At 34.7% G+C, this 16656-nt stretch overlaps 2 protein-coding genes across 2 annotated transcripts; both read right to left on the minus strand.

Annotated features, from left to right (window-relative positions):
* Positions 1-1061: 1061 nt before the first annotated feature.
* Positions 1062-11461, minus strand: LOC105776504 (clathrin heavy chain 1). Its single transcript, XM_012599183.2, has 30 exons — positions 11206-11461; positions 10754-10958; positions 9965-10053; positions 9744-9822; positions 9469-9596; positions 8945-9043; positions 8746-8854; positions 8293-8372; positions 7978-8205; positions 7826-7891; positions 7386-7502; positions 7093-7290; positions 6839-6955; positions 6609-6668; positions 6252-6338; positions 6074-6157; positions 5834-5968; positions 5670-5732; positions 5476-5580; positions 5291-5403; positions 4942-5194; positions 4708-4844; positions 4348-4626; positions 3255-4257; positions 2661-3146; positions 2398-2568; positions 2139-2324; positions 1820-1942; positions 1602-1712; positions 1062-1514 (listed from the first exon to the last, which is right to left on the minus strand). Exons 1-30 carry the CDS (start codon positions 11248-11250, stop codon positions 1374-1376), a joined length of 5097 nt encoding a protein of 1698 aa, XP_012454637.1. The 5' UTR covers positions 11251-11461; the 3' UTR covers positions 1062-1373.
* Positions 11462-13787: 2326 nt separating this feature from the next.
* On the minus strand, positions 13788-16385 carry LOC105778122 (probable protein phosphatase 2C 25). Its single transcript, XM_012601728.2, has 4 exons — positions 15799-16385; positions 15123-15461; positions 14845-15024; positions 13788-14300 (listed from the first exon to the last, which is right to left on the minus strand). The coding sequence occupies exons 1-4, from the start codon at positions 16264-16266 to the stop codon at positions 14136-14138; spliced, it is 1152 nt and encodes a 383-aa protein (XP_012457182.1). The 5' UTR covers positions 16267-16385; the 3' UTR covers positions 13788-14135.
* Between the last annotated feature and the right edge of the window lie 271 nt (positions 16386-16656).

The following is a 16656-nucleotide window of genomic DNA, read 5'->3' on the forward strand; positions in this document are numbered from 1 at the left end:
TAATCCAAACTAAAAAAAAAAAAGACAGAATACTTCAATGAAAAGGGTTGAAAACAACAAGTAAATAAAGAACTACTCAATACTCATCACTTATGGAATTTTCTCAATTATTTTTATTCTCTTAGCATCCTATAAACATTTTATCTTTAAAATTATTATTTATCAAACAATCTAATTACATTTTTGCTTAATTTTAAGTGGCGGAGTATTTTTTAATCTACAAACAATATTGAAAAATAGACCTCTATTTCTAAATTATTTATTTTTAATAATTTATTATACACCCATAGAATATTTATAAATCATGTCCTTATTTAGAAGTCTAAAAACTCTACTGTTTAGTTGACAGGTCTACTTCTCCCCCCAATGGACGTCTCCAAAATGGACTTAGCCGCAAAGTGTTTCGTCCAGCAATTTAATGCACGGAAGCCGCCCCCTCAGCTGCTAAACAGTGGTAAAAATAATAAACTTAAAAATTTAAAACTTAAATTCATTTGAAATAATAACTTCCGTTTTATTATTTTATAATATGGTAGCATAATGTATATAATACCATGATATCTATCTATTAAACATATATTTAAATCATTAATAAAAATATAACTGTTTAGTATATATTAGAAAATTAAATAGGATCAAATCTAAGTATATTTGAATTTGATATTTACAAATATAAATAAATTTCAAATATATATTTTAAATTTAGTTGATTTTAGACAACTATGTATGTTGTTGAAATCATCCAAACCTAACTCAATTCAAATTCGATTCAACACAGACCGAGCCATAGAAGTACTAAGGAAACCGTTGTATTAAAAACAGATTACATTTAAAAATAAGTGAATTAATTAAATTAAAGAACAAATTAATCATTTCTATTAAAAATAATTTCATCTATTTTACTGTTAAAACTAATAGATATGCCACATGTACTTCATTCTAAGCTTCTAGCATATAGATACATATTTTAGTAGATAATACATATATGGACTAATTTGCATTTTTTTAGAATAGAAATAGTACTTTTACTAATATCAAAGCAATTTGCAAGGGAAAAAAAATGACATGGAAGTGTATCATTTCATATATATACTCAGATCAATTCGGAAATGGAAAGGAAATAATAAAAATACAAATATTCATGAAACCCTTAGACTACCCTTTCTCTAGTCTCTAGTATATTAGCAGCCAAAAAATGCCTCTTTTGCTACCACCAAAAAGGAGAAAAATAATGAGGGCAAACTACAAAATCATTATCACATCCCTCCAAAAAAAAAACACTAAAATAGCACATTATTCCAAATTGATAAGAACTACGGTTTTTTCTCCTAAAAATAGAACCTTCAATAAAAAACAAACCATGCTCTTAAGGCTTAATAGCTGCCCATTGGTGGCATACCAAAAGGTGGCATTCCCATTCCTCCCATGGGTGGTGGTGGTGGAGCAAAACCTCCTCCCATTCCAGGCATTGGTGGTGCAGGTAAGGCTAGAGGTAGCAACTGAGCATACATGTTCTGCAATGAACAAAGGCCATTTATTATAATCCAAGGAAGGGTAAACTGGTAAAGTTGTCGCTTCAATTTTTCTTGGTATAATTTTACCTGTTGTGCAATCACTTCCTTCTCTTCTTGCTCTTTGGCTTTTACTTCCTTTTGAGCCTCGATTTTATCCTTGATAAGTTCATCGACTTTGCCGGTATATTCGCGGATAAACTGGAGAAATACAGGACTCAAATAAGGTTCCAACACAATGTGTCCAAAATAAGAAACAATTGAAACCAAATGGGCATAAAATGAGAAGTGTGAATCAAAGCAATCACCTGCAACAGATACGGGAATGCGAAGTCGATCATATTGTGAATCCAGGCTAGCTCGAGAACAACATCTGCTCGAAGTAAGTCATAACAAACAAAGAGGCATGATGCAAAGCATTCCTTCTTGCCCTGTAAAATGAACATCGACGATGAAATTATATCCAATTCAAACAAGAAGCAACAATACCGTGACGATAGAAGAAGATAAACTTCATTTTCCATGTAATCCGGCACGGTTAACAAGCAGAACAGACCAAACTAACATAATAGGTCTACCGGTTGAACAAGAATGTCTAACACAATACTTAGGGATGAGTTTGGGTACCTGTTCAATAAAGTAAACAAGTAACTCCTCGGCAAGTTCACGTTCACCAGACTGTGACGCTGTTTCCATTGCATCTTTGTAATGGTTGTCTTTCTTTGACAATGCAATGGACTGCTTCCATCTGCCAGCCTTCTTGTAAATGTATGCAGCAACTCGCCTCATCTCCAGCAGCTCATGTTTCTCAATCTGCTCAAGCAATTTGGAAACAAATCAGAAACCGACCTAACAGCAAACAAAAACACAACTAACAATACTTCACCTTTTGTGCAAGACCAATCTGATCAAAGTTATCATGCAAGTCGATAGATTCTCTCAATCTATCGTAATCTTCTTCCTCTACATAAATCTCATTCAATGCCTCATTTACTGCTGACACGTTGTTGCTCTGAACAGCAACCATGTAAGGCTTCACAAGTCGCAGATGACCTGCCTGAAATAACCAACCCAAAATGCATTAAAAAAATGCTTAAGCAAGTCAATAGTCTTATATCAAAATTAGATCATTTTCATCCAAATTCAAACCTTTCTCATGATATCAACAACACGAGTGTGGTCCACACGAAGTGCAAGCACGTTCAACATATCATTTATGAGATCAGGGTGCTCTTGCAAGTAGAAGTGGACAGCCTTGTAATATAGCTCAACACTAGCAACTTTGACTATAATGTCTTTGAACTGCATATGATCCCATGATTCGGGAGAGTGGTTCATCACGGTAGTTGCAGCATTGTCAAACTCGTCGTATTGAATGTATAAATAGGTAAGTTCCTTCCAGTGCTGCTGTTCATCACAAGCTCTTATCAGCTTGGGAATGTTGAGACGAGTAGAGAACAATTTAATGTGCTCCATAAGCTTCTCGGGTCGGTATCTGGCATACAAAACTCCCAGTTCAGTAAAGATCCCCATATGTGCACGTTCCAGTCCTAAACCACTCTCCATAAGAGAGATCAACTCATTGAAGCATCCTCTGTTCTGATAGTATTCGCTAACTTCTTCCAAGTCGTCCACCTAAAAAGTCAACAAACACAACGGTCAAAATCATCGTGGACAGTCATACACACGTATTACATACTTTCTTGTTCCAAAAATTTGTGATTCATATGAAAGTAAACTCACCTGTATGATGATGTTAAGACCACATATCTGTGCCAATCGGAATTCTTCTGCATCAACACAAGCAAAGCAAACCTCCTTCCATGTCTTTGCACTGTTTGCTTTTCGTGCTGCATCAACAGCACCTTGGAATTGTTTAAGTCTTACCAGTGTAACAGCCAATTTGGCCCAGTTAGATATAAACGCAAATATTATTTTTGCAGCTTCGTATAGGGCTTCATCGAACAAGCGGTCACCAACATTTTGAAGATTAGCAACATTTGGTATGAGAATGAATTCTTCAATTTCGCCGAGTCTATCAATCTTTGCATAGGCATAAATAAGTTCACCATCCACCTTGGGCTCTTTGACCTTCTGCCTAACCATCAGAAGATACCTCACCAAATCAGGGTAGACATCAGCATCCTCGGAAGCTCGGATAACATCAAGGAACTGGGTAGCATCATCGGCGCGAATAAAAGATTCAATGGCATCGCTCACCAGCCCCTCCCTCAGTTGTGCCTTTGCAACCTGACTCCAAACAGCATCTTCTTCAACTCGGAATGCGAATTCCACAGCCCGATCAATGCTTCTAATATTGTCCAATAAAACATTGACGGCCTGCACGTTTAAGTTGAACTTTTTGAAGATCGCAAAAGCTTCTTCATACAGTTGGGCTTCAACGGCCACTTCTCCAACAGCAGGTCCGTCAAAATTATCCAACCTATTGATATAATCCATAACCCTAGATGGATCTGCCTTAATAGCCGTCAAAATAAGAAGATTCTGTAGATTGAAGTTCCCACTGAATGCAGAGTTTTGGAGTACAATCTTCTCAAGAAGCTCAATAAGTTCATGGGGCAGGTCAGCTGTCATAAAAGCTTTAACAGCTGCAGAGACTTGTTCGGGACTCTTGCTCTCTGGCAAAGCAGTCGATACAACCTGATCTATCAGCTGCCTTCTATATTCATTTTCGGGATTTAGAACCTTCTCCCAAAGATCACCATCCATCCTTTCAACAACATACCTGTGATCAAAGGGTGATGGACAATTAAGCCACTTTAAAAACATAGGATGCATTATCAACCTATCAGAAATAAACTAAATAATTACATACCTAGCCTGCAATTTAAACAAGGAGTTCTTATTTGTGACGTTTATAAGTTCATCGTCACATTGTCCTCTTCGGTATGCTACAACAGCCAGGGTGGGATCACGCTTCTCACAGTACTTACCAACAACCCGAGAATCATAGTAAGGGTTGGTAGTGAGGAAGTGCTCTGGATTGTTATTGCTGTCAATGATTATTTTACCCAGAGCATTGTGGACATGCACATCTTGGCTTCCCTCACTCACAAGATGCTCCAAGAACTGTGTTAGTAAACGAAGTCGATTTCTGGAAATCACATGCCGAAAAATTAGAATCACAGAGTAATACAGGTGGCAACAAGGACAAGAAATGCAGAAAAAAATTCACCTCTTCTCACATTCCTCCACAAGAGGCTCAACAGGAAGCAAAGAACGGACAGAGAGAATGAGACCCTTTATAAAGTCTTCAGGACATTCATCATCTAGCAACTGGCCCACTACCAAAGGAGCATTCCCTGGGTTCACCTATCAAAAGAAGCAAACAAGTTCTCAATTACTTGAGCTCAAATTGAAGTCATATAGTATGCCAGTAAATAGATAAATAGGTAGAAATATCACAAACCTTCTGAACATAACCTTCAATGTAACGGAGCATATTATTTGTGTAGAGGTAGTGAGTGAGATCCGGAACAAACCCAAATCGATCACAAACATTAATCAATGGCCTAGCATCCGGAAGTTTGGCCTCCATCAAGAAGTTCTTTGTCTTTTCGGCATCATAAAAGTTCGATTCCCTGGTCACGCGCTCAACCTCCTTTATTTGTCCAGTTTTAGCAGCTGCCTCAATGTACTTAAAGTGTATATCAGGGTCCTCACTGTCCCATAATCGGAAATAAACATCTTAGTAAGCTTAGAAATGACTATGCTCTAAGCAATCAAGCGAAGGAAACCAAATTTGCTAAATAACTTACCTTGAGCTCAAATATGAGCCCAGGAAAAAGTACAATCCTTCATACGACTTAAACTGCTCAAAAATTTTTATGCAAGAATCAACACCCAACTGTTCACAATACTCTTTCGCAACCTGCACAGACACAGAACTTAGCCTTTGGCAATCTCTAAAAGAATTAGAGTACAATCAGACAACATCCCTTACCTGCACAATTATTTGAAGGTTGCCTCTAAGATTAACCAGTAGGAGGTCCTTCATGCACTCCAAAGCCCATTCACGTGAAAGAGTACCAAAAAACTCAACAAGTGACTGTAAACAGAAGTCTGGTTAAAAACATGTCACAAGCTTCTATAGTCTCTAAGTTTATCAAGAGATAAAGATAGTGGACATCATTGTACCTGTGGCTCAATAGCATGTGTATTCACAATGACACGTTTAATATCTGGCAACTCAGAGTAATGCTGCAGAAAAGGCATTACATTTAATCAATGACATCAATATACTGTTAAAGCAGTGTAGAAAATCAGACATAATGCAACAAGTACTAGTTTTAACAAGATACCTGCAGAGCTCGAACATACAGACCAGCTTTCTCACAAAGCTGAGCAATTCGGGGACGATCATAGTGACTGAACATTCCATTTGCTAAAATGGCATCAGCAACATTTGGAAAAGTTACTAGATTGATTTCCAAGACCTGTAGAGAAAAGATTGTTATTAAACTAAGTACATTATTTCAAGAAAGAAGGAAAATATAAAACAAAATTAGACTAGCTTAACAAGCAGCATTCAAAGAAATAACCTTTGTTTGGAGAAAAGCATGCTCTGGTAGATTTGGTTTCAAAACATCCAATAGAAATGCAGTAGCTTCCCTTATCAAGTTCCTCTGAAAATAAAGAAAGAAATCCAAAGAAAACAAATATCATGTGTTACTCAGGAAAAGATTTTAATTTTCACAAACAATTCTATAAGCAACAGACCTGAAGGAAAAGATCAGTAATGGTGTTGTAATCAACTGGACAGCCTCCCTCCATTTGAGACATCATCAATGCAAAATTAACAGCTCCCTGCAAGTAAAACAAGTGATAACTCATCCACCGCCAAAAAGATTTTTAGTAAATGAAAATTACACACATTCAATCCAGTCAAAAGGTCCATAATACTAACATCTTTCGGTAGGCAAACAATAAAAATGTTTTTCTACTCAGAAAACAGAACAATCATAAAAGTTGACTTAATAGACTTTGATAAGGAGATTTAGCACATATCAATTGCTCATATGATTTGACATGCTTCAACACCTCAAACAATAAAAAGTAGAGAAAACAGAAACGAACCTGTGGATCTGTACGGAGAATTGTTTGCAAAAGGAACAAGTAGTCAGGAGTGTACCCAACCTGAGGAAAACAATTCAGTCATGAATATTTGACGCATACAATAACTGAAATATAAAGAACAAGCAGGAGAAATACTTGACCCCACCCCACCCACAAAAAAAATTATGCTGTGAAAAAGGAGATCAGATATCATCACTCCAGAAAATGCCAAAAAATATTGTAGTAATCACCTGCTTTGAGTAAATCAAGATCTTGTCAAACTCCCTACGTTCAGCAAAAGCAGCAACAACTTTTGGAGTTGCCCTTGCTTTAATATATATTTTCAGTGCAAGATCATTATCCACAGTCTACAACAAAAACAAAGCTGTAATTAGAATAAGGCAAAAAAAGTGTCAAATCATTTCCAATTTTCTTGAAGTTTAAATTCAGATAAAACTGAATAAATTACTGATAGACTACTATTCCAGTGGGTAAAAAATCAAACCTTCACAAGGTCACCCAATTCTTCACTGCATTCCAATTTATCTTCAGCCAACCAATTCTCCAGAAGGTTCTTCTTGTTTTGGTTTACCACAAGCCGAGATAGTTCCAATGACTCAAATGCATTGAGCTTCCCCCATGTTAGAAGGATACTAAAGTACTGCAACAGTGGTGCAGTCTGCCCAGCTTGCACAGGAACACTCTGCAGAAATCAAGTAATGGATTCTGCTTTAGATAAAATCAACAGAACAGTACACAATAACAAGTATCTAAATGATAAAGAAAGCAAAACGAAACCTGAAACTTGGCAACCGTATCAGGAGTGCGAAGGATCCCTTGTGGAGACTCTGCAGCAAGCTCAGCAGCTTCTTTATACTTAGTTTGAGCAAACAACTCTTGAAAACGTTGGACAACCTGAGAAATCCAAGATCACAGAGTCAACATTACTGTTAACAAAGGTGCAGCATCACTAACTCTAATCATGCAATAAGAAGACAATCAGAAAATAGGCCACTAAAGTAAATCAAGATACAAAAGCCAGCATGTTTTCAATCTCAGCATATCAGTGAGATTGAAGAAACCCCACATCCATGAAGGAAGTTACCACAAAAGTATCCCCCCCCCCCACAAGTTAAAAAAATATTATTCCCTTGGATATTATTATCTAGCAACTAAAAATTGATAATGCAAACATTCACAAACAACAGACCAGAAAATATACAAAACAATTCACTTACCAAGTTCTCTGCACCAGGGAGGTTTCCTCTTTTAGCAAGATTGACAGCAAGCTCCAAGTTGTTCAACTGAAACAGCAAACAACCCAAAAGAATCATCAAGCTAGTATGTCTAGTTTACCAGAAAACAGAAAAGAAAAGGTACAAAAACATACTTGACCACTAACAAATGGCACTATTGTTGCTTCATTTACAGTAGCCAGCAACACCTGACCTCGCCTGTTGATGGCATAAAACCCTCCAACTGCTGAAGCTTCGGAGGTTAAAAATATTGGATCTGGACTGATTCTATTTCTGTATACAGCAGTCGCTGTCTCCAGATCATAAACAAACAGCAGCCCAAGTTTGGTGATAACATAAATCAAAGCATATTTGTGGGATATCTGCCAATTAACAGAAAATTGTTTCATTAGTGGCACAAAAATAAACAATTTGCAAATAATGTAAACCAAATCTGAATCTAAAGATACCTGCATGGCGACAGGAAAATCATCTTGAAAATCTGGCGGGAAGAATAGATCTGCCTGTTTCTTAGAAAACGATGACTTACCTGCAAATATATATTCTGTTAGAAAATAGGATATATAATTGAGTGAAGGACACACAACAAAATATTATAGTTATTCAAGAATGGTTCATTCATGATTAAACACAAAACCCTTAAAAGTAAGTTGGAGTAGTCTTGGTTGTGATTAGAGCTTGAAATAAATACAAATTTAAGGTTTCTGAGCTAAAACCTAACATATACTGCAAAGTAGTGTCCCAACCAACTTAACTTGCCAGAACTCAAAGTACTTTCTGATTGTACTTTGAATTTTTTTATCATGTGAAAAGTTTATGGAAAACCTTTTTATTTCTTTTGCATTCATTTAAAAAATACCTTCAGTAACCCCTCATATATAATGAGGAGATAGGAAACTGACCTGGCTGGGCACCCAGCTCAATTACATGCAACTTTGATGTAATCTGGCCAGCATTAAAACTCTTGGTGGCAAACGAAATAAGAATAGATGGATTCTCATTTCCTGGGACCTGCTCAGCAGAACCAAGCATATATGATAAGCTACTTGTTAGATCAGCATCTATAACATGTAGTGAATAAAGTATAAGAAATACCCTTACCTTAAATTGTGCAAATGAAGCAGCATGTGCTTCAAGAGCTTGGCTACGCTGCTGATCCACAGAGAAAAGTTGCATGTTCCCCTTGACCAATTGTGGCCTCTAAATGAAACAAGACACGTAGGGTAAAATCAGAATTTTATAGTGGCAGCAGAGGTGGTTTTCAAAAGAAAGAATTTGTTCATAGTAACGACTATGCAAGGAACAACATTTCCAACAATAGAGAGACAGAATGGGGAAAAGAGAGAACTAAAAAGGGGTGCAAGCCCAAATGACACCACAAGAGACAAGATAAATCAATAAATTAATTCACAGAGTTCACTTCAGCGGTTTCAACCATAGGAAACATAGCAACCAAAGCAGCATGAAGAACATTTTAGGCTCATTTAGCTTAGCAAAATATTTTGAATATGTTACTTCAAATGTCACAGTTTTCAAATTCCAAAACGTTAATACAAATGAAGCAACAACCTCCTCTTCAATGCAAAAATAATCACCTTTAGAAAGCACTAATAGGGCAAACATACCTCAGGTGCACCAGGGGCAATTCCAATCAAAACCAACCACTTCTCTGAAGGGTCACATTTATAGTTTATTATCTGATTGTTTGCTAAATTAGCTGTTCTCTCAAACATCTTAACCGGCTCAGATTCACCTGCCAGGGGTAAGATGCAAGGAGGAACATAAAATCAAAGAAATTTTATACAATAGATAAGCGAACATTCAAAAAAGATGAATTCTCAGAACTGAAGAAAGTACAGCTGTCTATGATACTAGAAAAGACACCAGAATAACATCTAACCTTCAATCGACCAATGATACACAGAGGTCTGTGTGACCAAGCCAAGCAGTTTTGGGCTAATCCATTTCCAAAATACAACCTGAACATGAACCAAGGCCAGTTTGCTAAGCTCAGCAATCAAGTACACTATTAACAATCACTGAAAAACAATGAATATACTATGGACAGAAAATGGAAGCATTGCAAGAAATAATAATAATAAAACAGCAGATAAGTTTCACCTGTTCAGGCATCTGATGTGATTTGATTTTTGCTTTCAGCTCTATGTTAAATATTTGCAAGTGATCTTGAGTCGTTCCTGGTAGTTGAGCTATAAAAGCAATGCCAAAGCAAATGAGCATAAAGCATAGGTAAATAACAATATCAAAGGATACAAATATAATAATAGCAATAAAAGATATTGAATTTTTCTCCATTAAAAATACTATCTTTACAAGCATGCCAAGCACCTCATGACTGGCAATTCAAGCGGAGTTTCCGTATCTCATTGGACAGAATCAAAGCAAATTCTGCAGTAGGAAGAAACTTAAATGCACTAAGCACCACCAAGTGATAAGTTGCTAACGAGCTTATCCAGGAAAATTAAACAAAAATGTAGTGCAATGGAAGAAACCCGAGCAACTTATCCATAAAACAGTAGAGTAGAAAAGTTTTAACAACTAAGAAACACTATAGTTCACAAACCCTATGAATCTGTAAGCAGGATCCTTACAGTTAACTGGCAGGACATTCATTTGTTCATATCAGAAAGCAAAAAGAAAGTAGCAAACCAACAACCACAAGTATTAAGTGAAATTTCAAACAAGTTTCCATTAAAAAAACTCTCTTACATAACTAGATTCTCAATCAGCCAAAGACCAAACGAACAACATAAGGAAAAAGTCCAACAAGACCAAAGAGAATGCACATATCAGATTTGCATCCTTCGAATCCATAACACAATCTATTAAAAGATAACATTCACGTGATCCAATAATAGTAACTAACTGCTGATAGTAACAAAAATCAACCTTTCAAGGCGAGGATTCTAGAATTTGGATTCATAAGAGCAGAGTCCGCCGTAATAGGCCGTCTCAGCGGCTGCATCGGCATGTTCATGTCTATGATGACAACACTGTTTTGTGGTGCCGTTTCCCTCACACAAATATACTTCTCAGATTCCATAGTTACATTCGTGAACGTGATGAATTGAGGACTAATGCCAATGCTTGGCAACTGCAAAAAAAAAAATGGCATCTTTTCAGATCACTCGAAATTCTCACTATCTTTCAAATACATAAAACACAAAGTTCCGTGCAGATCTAAGCAGATTCTACAAATATTCAACCTAACGAGATTCAAGGAAGTATTCGATCAAGCTTAATGAATAAAAACCTAATATTCGCTATATAATTCAGATTAATTTGCTGAAAAAAGAATCCATCGAATCGAAACGAAGAGTGAGTGAAACGAGAAGACTTACAGTTAAGACCTCTTTCATGGCGATTGGAGCGTTAGCGGCCGCCATGGTGGCTCGGATCGAGAGATGAAGGTTGACGAATCAAGAGCAGATCTTACGGCTGAGATTGAATCTTTTTGAAAACTTGCCACTGAGAAAGAAAAAGAGGAAAAAGAAAATATAAAGAAACTATACTAAGAGATCTGAACCAGAGATTTCAAAATAGAACAGTTGAAAAATCTTGGAGATTGAATTTTGTTGAAGAAATGAGGAAAAATAGAGAGATCAAATATAAGGGACTCGATAAAACTATATTATATACTAATCTTATTTTCTTAGTTAAAATAAAAATTATTAATAAAATTATATTACACCCAATATTTAGGGATAATATATTTTTTATCTTAAATTTGGTAATTAGATCTATTTTGTTACATGCACTTTTTTTTTTGTTTATTTTGGTGCTTGAATTTGACAACTAAATCAATTTTAATATATGAAATTGGATCCCACCAAAGATTCGATGATGTGATGTGTTTTTTTAACATGACTAGATTGGTCGCCCTGACTAATTGGATTGAGAACCGATTGTTATGTTGACCCAAACAAACGGAGTTAAACCGATTGAGTTGAAAATTACTCGAAACTGATAAAAATCGAAAAGTATGACAAAAATCTATAATTGAACAAGTGGAGTCTTGACTTAAATGAAGTTGTATTTAAAATTATTGTCAAAAGCCTGTTTGGCACGGATTTAAATCGTGTTACCAAATTTATTACCTCTAATATTGTTTCGAAAAAGTTTTTATTAAAGTAAAATTCTTTAATTAATAAACTTTTATTAAATTAAATAATTACTAATTTATTTTTTTCTATTTTTATAAAAAGTAATAAAGTTAATATTTTTATAATATTTAAATTATTTAATGTTTTATAAAATAAAGTTATCTATTTATTCATTACTTTTAATTAAATATGTAAAAAATGAAAATCACTATGAAGTGAAAAGGACGTGGAAATAAATAATTGCTATAGGAGGATTCGGGTAAAATGACCTGACCCAAAATTTTGCCACTTTTCCTATAGAAATTTTAAATCACTTAAAACCCTTAAAATTTTATATTATGATTTAGTATATTTGAATCCACGTATTTCTTATTGTTATCATAACAATGATGTCAACTTAAGGTATTCATAGATTAATTCGTACTTATACATGATACTAATTTTCTTATAGAGATCATGTGGATTAATTAAAATATTTTTAAATCAAAACGATTTGCATAAATTTTTATAAAAGTATATAAAACATAAATTGTTTTTCATGTTTAAATATGTAATATTAAAAGAATTTAAAAGTAATATATAAATTCATATGGTCATAGAAAAATTCAAAATATTATTGTAATATTGTTCAATAAATTATATTTTTATTCTCTTGTTAAATATTTTACTTTACAACATCATTAGCTATTTCCAAAAGCACTTATAGATAACAGTAATAAATACTATCAAAATCTTTAAAATCGTTTTGTCACGGTACTTTTCAATCTCAATAGTAAACCGACTCTTAAAGTACAACACTAGTATACTTGATCATTCTAATCCAATTTTGAAAAGTTTATTTAACTAATTCAAATCCGATATAATCATAAAATGTTGCTTATAAAGAGGGTAAAACTCAATGGATATTTATATGTAAAAAGATGGTATGAAGATTGAACTTAAATCATTTTCTTTGAATTGTGATTATGGATTACTTTAATTGTGTTATCAATTGGGTTGCTCATTGTAGTGCTGACTAGAATTTTCAAACTTAAAGCTTAAAATAAAATTAAATCCAAAACTACTTAAATAATTTAAATTTCAAACACAAATCATTAAAATTTAAAAATTCGAAACTTGAGATCAATATCAAATAATCCGAATTATATCGAGAGTTTTAAAACCCAAATCCAATACGAATTTACTTGACCAAAAGTCAATATCACCCAAAGTTCTAATAGCAAAGACCTTCGGCTTTTAAAACCCACCCAAAATATATTATTTTGAAGAGAGCTCGCCATTATTTGCGCTATGAGATTGGTATACAACAAATATTAATTAGCTAATTTGACCATTAATTTCCCCATTATTCAGGCAAGTTTGACAGATATGCATACCGAACATTAACTTATTATCTTTCAAATTATTAAGATAACAAACCAATTGACCTAAAACTCGATTAATCTTAATAACAAATATTTAATAGACAAAGAAAAGGCAACATGAATCACATAAAACTCATCATATTATTAATTTACTAAATTAAAAGAAAAAGAGTATTGAATAACAAATCATTATTTGTTCATTCTTGAAGAACAAAAAGCCAGCTGCCCATATGTGACCCCATACATTCCATTTGACTACGGAACAATTTAAAGCTAAAATGATGGCCACCCAAAAAAAAAGCTAACAAAAAGTCAACTTGTACGGTAGACCATGAATAGCTGTTACAAGTGCTCCACTACCTTTATTTACACTTTTAGCCCTTCAACTAATTCTTAATTTTGAGATTTGATCCTCCACTTTAATTTTCGTATTGTAATATTATTAGTAGGTCCAAAGAAAAAAAGAAGAATAATGATATTACTACTACTAACATTACGATTTACAAAAGTAGACGATCAAATAATGTTAAAACTAAAAGAGGGTTAAATATCAATTTTCACAAATAAAGGGACTGAAACCAAAATTAGACCATGCCAGGGGAGTGTCTAATGATCTGCATCTGCAAGAAATACACGGCAATGTTGACGTCAAAACTAGTTAAGCCCACCAACATTGCTGCCAACGGTTCCTGTTTTATGTAAGGATAATGGATGAAGCAATTTTCGAAAGTGTCAATATTCTAAAAGATCTACCAGCACGATAACAGTGGAATTTCGATTCCGTTGCTATTGAATTTAGACGAGTCAGAAGAGAAAATGTTGTAGCTGAACTACCATCACGCTGATGTCGTCAAATGAACCTCTCCATGATGATAATTCGGCAAGCTTCTTGCAAGCGGAAAATGGTTTAGGCTTATCGAGACCTACGCAAAAAGGCCGAACTAAATCGACTGCTTCTTGATTAGTAACCTGAAGAGGCAAACCAAAAAACAAAGTTCAATCCAACATTACAATGAAAAAAATAGAAAGAAATGGTTATCTGTAAAAGATCTGGAAACAAGAATCACTAATTGACCTAAATTAGTGAGATTTTCCTTAATTTTTTCCCCTTAAAATCAGAAATATAATTTCCTATTTAATTCATGATTTTAGGGGATTCGGGAATCCCCTACTATCCTAATAACAACACATGGTAACTTGAAAATAGACCATCAATGGGGTTCAAAAGAAGGTTATATGAATAATTTCAATTTAATATATTAGATTATTCCAAAAACATGGGATTTGGGCATATCCTCTACTATCCATAATAACAACACATATAGCTCAAAAATGGATCATTAATGGGGTTCAAAAGAAGGTTATATAAACAATCTCGGTCAAATATTCCAAAAATATGGGATTTGGGAATCCTCTACTATCCATAATAACAACACATAATAGCTCAAAAATGGATCATCAGTGGGGGTCAAAAGAAAATCATAAGAACAATTTAGGTTTAGATTATAATTACCTTGTTCCAAAGACCGTCTGATGCCAGGATCAAAAACTCACACTCAGGCTTAATTTTTAACATTTTTGTCTCTGGTTCAGCAATCACCCATTGTTTAAGATGTTTATCACCAATGGCTCTTGATACAGCAAGGGAACCTTGAATTCTCCAAACACCATGGCAACAATCAACGTAACCACCCTGCGAATTAAACATCAAAAAACAAAATTTAATCACAAATGTAATAAAAAAAATTGAATTTGAGCTAAAGATGAACAAAGAGGAATGATTAGATTTACCAAAGCTTCAATTCTGTCTCGCTCATCTTCCCTTGAAGGGTGGTGATCATTTGTCAAAGCCTCCGCTACACCGTTTCGACTCAAAACAGCACGACAATCGCCTGCATTTGATACGAAAAGATCGCCTTTATGAATCATTGCCGTGACGCAGCAAGTACCACCACCAACATCTTCCTTTAGAAAATCCATATCCGTGATTAGATATGCATCTCTAATTGCATCATCAATGGCATCTTCACCTGTTTTTGATACTTCCTCCTTTACTTTCTTATCTAAATTCTTTGCCACGAATTCAGCTGCCTTTGAATCTCCATGCCCATCGTAAACGCCAAAGAAAGCCTGTTAAAAATGAAGAAATTCCATTTTGGCCCCTTTCAAAATATTGATAATTCAATTTAGACCCTTCTAATACAACATAAATTTGTGGTTTCAACCCCGTAAAATTTTATAATTTTTTTTCGATCCTAACAAAGTTTGCATGTTATGACCTTGAATTTTCTATGCATTTAAGAAATATATAAAATGATCCGGGAAAATGACTTTATTTCAATCCTAACACAAAATCCTTAACAATTTTTACATGTTATGACCTTGAATTTTCGATACACTTAAGAAACATATAAAATATACGGTAAATTTTGATTCAAAGAACAAAATTAGAAGAAAAAAAGGTTACCTGTTTAGGATCACCGTTAAGATCAACGGCGGCTGAATAGCGGTCTTCCATTTTCCCTCTTCTCCCTCTCTTACAATAAACAGAATATCCTTCCTCTTCCACTTGCACCTCTTCCTCACCTCTAGGCGTCTCCGCTGCAAATCCAAGCTGAACCGCCATCGAAGTCGGTATCTCAATCCTCCCCGGCCTTTTCCTCTTCACCGGCGCCACATCTGTTCCGAACAAGAGCTGTTTCTTCGGTACACAAATCGACAACGGAGAAGAAGGAGATTGCGGTGTCGAAGAAATAGGGAGAGACGATTTAGGAGATGATAACGAAAGAGACAACGGAGACGACGGTGGCTGTTGTTGAGAACCGTTGGTCCGAGGAGAAGACGAGAAAGAAGAACCGTCCGATTTGCAGAATATTGAAGGAACCTTTTTTGGTGAGAAAATGGGAGAATTAGGAATTATTAGAGACAATGACATTTCTTCTCCTTCCTTTTTCTTTTCTTTTCCCTTCTGTTTGGCTAGAGAGAAAATATTCCAAATAAACTAAACAGAATTTTGAATCTTTCCTTTTTTTATTTTTTTTTATTTTGAGTGTTTTAAGAAGAGAATGTTTTTCATCTTTTTTACTCTCTATATATATGTTAGAAGAAGGATGATACGGCATTGTTGCCGGAGTTTAGGGTTTGACTAAATTTGAATATTGGGTTTGGGAGATAATTCAAACACCATTCTCTTCGTGGTGCGTGAGATTCACGATCCTATTTCTTAGGGAACAAGGCAGTGGAGAAATTACTTTCTTTTGCACTTACCTATTACCAATTTAAACTAAAATTCAGTAAATTTTAATCTTAAATTTTATCAAATTTG

The sequence above is a fragment of the Gossypium raimondii genome, chromosome 10 (assembly GCF_025698545.1).
Source record: "Gossypium raimondii isolate GPD5lz chromosome 10, ASM2569854v1, whole genome shotgun sequence".
NCBI classification, from domain to species: domain Eukaryota; kingdom Viridiplantae; phylum Streptophyta; class Magnoliopsida; order Malvales; family Malvaceae; genus Gossypium; species Gossypium raimondii.